Source organism: Mastomys coucha, unplaced genomic scaffold (genome assembly GCF_008632895.1).
Source record: "Mastomys coucha isolate ucsf_1 unplaced genomic scaffold, UCSF_Mcou_1 pScaffold21, whole genome shotgun sequence".
Taxonomy (NCBI): Eukaryota; Metazoa; Chordata; class Mammalia; order Rodentia; family Muridae; genus Mastomys; species Mastomys coucha.
The window spans coordinates 177,758,358-177,765,334 of NW_022196904.1; the positions used below are offsets into that span (position 1 = coordinate 177,758,358).

Below are 6,977 nucleotides of genomic sequence, written 5' to 3' on the forward strand. Positions count from 1 at the left end.
ACTCTGTAGACTAGGCTGGCTTCGAACTCAGAAATCCACCTGCCTCTGCCTCCCAAGTGCTGGGATTACAGGCTTGCACTACTACCGCCTGGCAAATCTAAAAATTTTAAACTAAAAAGCATGCAGGGGCCAGGGATGTGACTCCATTGGCACAGTGCTTGCCCAGGTTTATGCCAACTTGACACAAGCTAGAATCATTTGGAAAAAGAGAACCTTACTGAGAAATTCCCCAGAACAGACTGGCCTCTGTGCAAGCCTGTGGGGCATTTTCTTGATTGCTGATTGCTGTGGGAGGGCCCAGGCCACTGTGGGCGGTGCCATCTCCGGGTTGGTAGTCCTGGATAAGGAAAAGGAGTGAACATCCATGAGGAGCAAGCTGATAAGCAGCATTCGTCCATGGCTTCTGCATCAGCTCCTGCCTCCAGGTTCCAGCCCTTACTTCTATCAGTGTTGGACTGTCGGCTGGACATGTAAGCTGAAATCAACCCTTTCCTCCCCAAGGGGCCTTTGAGCATGGCATTTTATCACAGCAACAGAAGTCCTAACTAAGACATCCATGAGGCTGTCTTTTGATCTCTACGTGTACCTAAGCACCAGCACACACATCACATACATACATGCATATACTCATGCACATGCACACACACAAATAATAAATAGAAATGAAAAAACCACACAACCCCCATGTTATCATAGAATCTCTCTCGTGAGAGGAACAGGTATTAAATAAATGAAAATATGAATGAAGTGAGGCCAGAGACACAGCTCAGGGGCAGAGTGCATGCCATACAGCATGTGTGAGATCCTGGGCTGGGGGTGGGGAGAGGGGGAGGAGGAAGAGGAAGAGGAAGAGGAGAGGGAAGAAGAGGAGGAGGAGAATTAGAAAGCAAAGAAAAATGATAGTGACAAAAGCAGAGTATCTGCAAAGCACATGAACAGTCAGGGGTGACAGGGGTGACACAGCTGTAAGGTGACAGAGCTGAAGGTGAGGAATTAAAGAAAAAGGAGGTGAGAGCTTGCAAGGCAGTACACTCCTGTAGTGTTCCTGCCTGGAAGGCTGAGGCTACTGGGGCGGAGCCTTAGGAAAGTGAGAACCTTGAAGTACATGAGGCCTGTGGTGGGAGGGGTGGGGGGGCTGGGCTACTGAGAGCATGACTTAGGGCAACTGTGAGACCCTGGCCCCTTGGGAGCAGGTTCCCTCTATAATACACTGCCTGCCACAGTGCAACCTTGCCAAAGGCCCAGAACAACAGGGTTAGCAGGCCATGGAGTGGCCAACTGAAACCATTTCTAAGTTGATTGTGCTGGTGATGTGCTACCGTAATGGAAAATTCTTAGCTTATCTCCTAACCGGCAAGTGTCTGGACACCCCAGAATCCCACCTGACTCCCCCTCTCAGTCACAGTCACATTTGTGGCCTCACCCAATTTCAAGGCTTTAGTTACAATGCACATACTGATGAGTCTCAAGTTATTTCTAGCCTGGAACTCTCACGTGAGCTGCAGTCTCATATGCAGCCGGCTGCCTCTCTGAAGTCTCCAGTGAGTGGAAGCTCTTTAAGTCTAACATGTCCCAAACCATGCTCCTTTCTTCACCCACTGCTGCCCAGGCATACACTTTTGACCTTGTTAATATACTTCCTTTCACCCAGAACAATTATGGCACACGTGACAGCTACTCTTGTATCCTAACATTCAGGGAACTAAGCAGGTGATTTCTGAGAATTCCAGGCTAGTCTAAATTACATAGTGAGGCCCTGATTCGAGGGAAAGAAAACCCCAAACACTAACTGGGTAAGGTGGCACACATCTGTAATCACAATAATGAGGGTGCCTCAAGGAGGGAGAGCAGGAGTTCAAGGTCGTCATCAGCTAGAGTGAGTCTGAGGCCAGCTTGGCCACATGAGACCTTGTCACAAAACAAAACAAGAAACACCAAAACAAATCCAAATGGAGATCTCCTTGGCTTCTCTCTTCTCATCCCTTGCCTCTGACTCACTAGCAAGTCCTGTCCATCTCAGAGAAGAACCCAGGGCAATGCCAGTGCACACGTGCGTATGCCTGTGGGGCGTGTGTGTGTGTGTGTGTATGGCATGTGTATATGTGTATGCCTGTGGTATGTGTGTGTTTATGTAATGTGTGTGTGTGTGTGTATGCATGTGGGGTATTTGTGTGTGTATGCATGTGGGGTATGTGTGTATGTACGTCTATGGAATGTATATGTGTGTGTGTATGAATGTTGTGTGTGGTGTGTGCATGTGGGGTGTGTGTGTGTATGCACTGATGCATGCATGGAGGTCAGAAGACAACCCACAGCATTAACCTCTTTGCACCGTGTGGACTCTGAGGAGCCAGCCCAGGTCACCAGGTTTGGCTGCAAGCACCATTACACACTAAGCCATCTATCAGCCTTCTGTTTTCTGAGTTTTAGGCACAGGCTGGCCTAGAATTCTCTGTGTAGCCTGCAGCAGCTTCTTTCTCACCTCCTGCTGATGGAATGACTCCACAAGTTTAAGGCCAGATCAGGATATGTCATCTAACAGTTCCAGACCCATCAACCATCCTGTCTGTCTTCAAACTGACCCGTCCAAAGCCCAGGCTGGAAAACTCTTTGGCTGCATTTTTGGCTAAGTCTCCCCCACCCCCTTGATGTGCGTGCGTGCGTGCGTGCGTGCGTGTGTGTGTGTTTCTGTGTCTGCTGCATGCAGGTAGTAAGCGCCTTTCTTCAGCTATTGCCTCTGTCTATGTGGAGTGAGATTCTCTCAGGCTGCCTGTGTTGCTACAGCTTTTTTCTTGCCTTTGAATTCTTTAGCTGACAGAAAAACAAACCTGATCAAGACTCCTTAACTACCAGTCTCTTCTGGAGACGTAACTGCTGACTAACAGGGGAGAAGGAGCCAGGGCGAGATCCTCTGACCACCGTTGCTTTCATTTGTGGTGATTATAAACACTGCCAGTGTGGGTACAGGCTCACTATCTCACTATCACTGAGAGCCAGCCAAACATCTTGTTCCCTCACAATCTGTAGCCTTCTGCTGGCCCTGCGCATTCTGATTAATGTTAGCAATGACGAGCACACCATGATTACTTACAAGAATATCAGTATTTTCAAAATAACTTCTCCAGTATGGTCTGATTTTCCTCTGTCCGCCAATGTCCCATACATTCAGTTTAAAACCTTGTGATTGTACACTTTTGATGTTAAATCCCTGAAAGAGAAAGAGATGGGGTAAAAAAAAAAAAAAAAAAGACCAATTAATTCTTACAAAGTTACTTTTTTGTTGTTCTTTCCAGGCAGGGTTTCCCTGTGTAGCCCTGGCTATCCTGGAACTCATTTTGTAGACCAGGCTAGCCTTGAACTCAGAAATCTGCCAGCCTCTGACTCCTAAGTGCTGGGATTAAAGGCATGCATCACCGCCGCCCAGCTACAAAGTTACATTTAAGAGTACATGAAAGATGGGGACTGAGCCTGGGTTTTCAGGTAGACAACACACATGCTGCCCCAGTAAGCCATATCATCAGATCTTCCTTTTTTTTTCTTTTCTTTTCTTTCTTTAAAGATTTATTTATTTATTTATTTTATGTATACGGCACACTGTAACTGTACAGATGGTTGTAAGCCATCATGTGGTTGCTGGGAATTGAGTTCAGGACCTCTGCTCACTCCAGCCCCGCTTGCTCTGGCCCAAAGATTTATTTATTATTATATTTAAGTACACTGTAGCTGTCTTCAGACCCACCAGAAGCGGGCATCAGATCTCATTATGGATGGTTGTAAGCCACCATGTGGTTGCTGGGATTTGAACTCAGGACCTTCGAAAGAGCAGTCAGAGCTCTTAACCGCTGAGCCATCTCTCCAGCCCCCTTCTTTTCTTTTCTTTTCTTTTCTTTTTTCCTCTCTTCTTTTCTCTCCCCACCCCCACTCTTTCTTTTTGAGACAGGGTGTCACTATAGAGCTCTGACTGTCCTGGAACTCACTATGTTTACCAGGCTTGCCTCAAACTCACAAAGATCTGCCTCTCTCTGTTTCGTCTTTTTTTTTTTTTTAAACATTTTTTTTTAAATATTTATTTACTATTATAAATGAGTACACTGTAGTTGTCTTCAGACACCAGAAGAGGGCATCAGATTTCATTATGGGTGGTTGTGAGCCACCATGTGGTTGCTGGGATTTGAACTCATGACCTTCGGAAGAGCAGACTGTGCTCTTACCCTCTGAGCCATCTCACCAGCCCCTCTCTCTGTTTCTTGAGTGGTGGGATTAAAGGTATGCACCACCATACTTGGCTTTCTTTTCATGTTATGTATGAGTGCTTGAATGTCTGTCTGTACCATACATGTGCAGTGCCCATGGGGACCAGAAGAGAGAGCATCTGACCCCTGGGACTGGAGTTACAGAAGCTTGTGAGTCACCATGTGGGTGCTGGGAACTGAACCTGGGTCCTCTGAAGAGCTGTCAGTACTCTTTAATGGCTGAGCTACCTCTCCAGCCCCTTTTTGAAGTATAATTCACTCTGTAGACCAGGTTAGCCTTGACATTATGAAAATGAACCTCAAGTGCTAAGATTAATGGTGAGCCACACCATGCCACTATATCCAGATATTATTGCTATTATTTTTACTTTTTTGGATTTATTTAATGTATATGAATATTTTGCCAGCATGTATGTATGTGCACCATGTACAAGCTTGATATGGAGGTCAGAAGAGGCAGTTGGATCCCATGGACCTGGAGTTACAGATAGCTATGAGATAACGCTTGGGTGCTAGGAATTGAACCTGACTCCTCTGTGGACTGTGCCTGTCCAGGGTGGTACACAGAGGCAGGCAGATCTCTGTGAGTTTGAGGCCAGCCCAGTCTACAGAGCAAGTCCCAAGACAGACAGACAGGGCTACACATAGAAACTTGTCTCATAGGTTGGTGAGATGGCTCAACACTGACTGCTCTTCCGAAGATCCTGAGTTCAAATCCCAGCAACCACATGGTAGCTCATAACCACCAGTAATGAGATCTGATGCCCTCTTCTGGTGGGTCTGAAGACAGCTACAGTGTACTTAGATATAATAATAAATAAATCTTTGGGTGGAGTGAGCAGAGGTCCTGAGCTCAATTCCCAGCAACCACGTGATGGCTCACAACCATCTATACAGCTACAGTGTACTCATATACATAAAATAAATAAATATTAAAAACAAAACCAAACCAAAAAAAAACCTGTCTCATAGCCCCAGTCCCAAAAATAAGAGTAACAAGGGCTCTATCTAACTCTGAAGCCATACTCCCAACTGTGATACAAGGTGATACAATGTGATACTCTTAATACTGCAAATGGCTTACTCTCATAGTAAAGAAAACAGACTTACAATATTTATTTCATTCGGTAGAATCATGGTTAATAATGTTGAGGCGAGAAGGCTACTTTCTTTCTTCCCGTCTTTTTTTGTCCTTCCCTGAGTAAGCTTTCATGTAACCCAGGCTGGGCTGGACGTTGCTAAGTAGCAGAGGATGGACCCCTGTACTCCTGCTTTCCTTCTCAAAGGGGTTAGAGGTGTGTGCTACCACACCTGGCTCACATGATGTGTTTTGTTAAGGAATATATACACTATGACTGGGCTGCAGCCTGGAGGCAGGGAGCTTGCCTAACATTCACAGGCCCCAGACTCCATCTTTCAAAAGCCACCCAAAAATTCATTTTATGTATTTGTAAACCTGTATGTTGCTAAGGATAATGGGACAGGAGATTACCTGTGATCAACACAGACCTCTCCTCACGAGGTCTTCAGGATGATAAGTTTAACAGGATGGTACGTGTAAGTGACAGAAAGAGAAGCTGAAGTTAAAGACGAGAGCAAAGAACAGTTGCTGAGTTTAAAGAGAGACAAGCAAATCTGGAGGCTCTAAAGCAATGTCTCATGGGTCCACAGGGAGACAGGAGCTGAGGGGAGGCCACTCTGGGCCAAGTAGGGCTGTAGCTAGACTGTCAGAGGAGTGAGGGGACAGTGTCTGCTGGAGGCACGTTCAGTCTCAGAAGCGGTGGCCTTGGCCACAGACCATGACGGAAGCCAACTTGAAACTGCTTTAAGAGGTGCCTTGGATGGACTTGAAAAAAAAACCTCTACTAGGCATGGGACACATGCTTTTAATCCCAGTACTCAGAGAACTGATGCAGGAGGATTGCTGCAAGTTCAAAACCAGTGTGGTGGGCTACTTGGTGAGTTCCGGGCTAGCCAGGGCTTCAGACTAAGATCCTATCACAAAAAATAAAATGGATAAAAATAAATAACATGAAAATAGAAATAAAGGAAGGAATGAAGAAAAGAAGGAAGGGAAACTCTTTGTTTTTAGTATTCAGAGTGAAACTCAGGGAAAGCAACTCGTGGCAACTGGGAATTAGTGTAGAGAGAAACAAGCTAATAAGACCCCTGGGGCCCGGGAGGAAGGCACCGCATGAAAAGAGGGAAAAATATTCTCTGGCAAAAATGATGAAGGGAATCCAGGATTTGAATATCCAATCAATACTTTGCTACAACATCCGTGACATTTCATCCAGAGTAACTGGAATTATGTGGGTCTGGGGATGCCTCCAAAACCAGCTGCTTCACCTGGCAGCTTGCCAACACTGCTGCCTGGCACACCATGCCTGGCCCAGCGCAGTGCCACAGCAGCACTGTTGCTCGGTTCCACAGAGGAACTTAGGGAGGAGAACTGGGACTGTACTGAGCAGGTCTCTTCTAAATCATCCATGACCAAATAAACTAGCCATTCAAGAACTCTGAGGAAAACGGCTTCAATTTATCATGAAAGTGACCGTGGCTGCTTCATGGAAACTTGCTGACAAAACGCTTGTGTGCATCTGAGATATTCTCTTTTCTTTCCTTCCTTCTTCTTCTGCTACTGTTGCTGCTGCTGTTCCTCCTCCTCCTCTTCCTCCTCCTCCTCTTCCTCCTCCTCCTCTTCCTCCTCCTCCTCTTCCTCCT

General features: G+C 46.1%; 1 protein-coding gene across 1 annotated transcript in view; it reads right to left on the bottom strand.

Annotated features, from left to right (window-relative positions):
* The window catches only part of Arl3 (ADP ribosylation factor like GTPase 3), a 46,570-nt gene that overhangs the window by 20,639 nt on the left and 18,954 nt on the right, over nucleotides 1–6,977 (bottom strand). Inside the window, exon 3 of the mRNA XM_031390586.1 lies at nucleotides 3,092–3,208. Within this exon, the coding sequence (XP_031246446.1) occupies nucleotides 3,092–3,208 (117 nt within the window). The remainder of the gene's footprint in view (nucleotides 1–3,091; nucleotides 3,209–6,977) is intronic.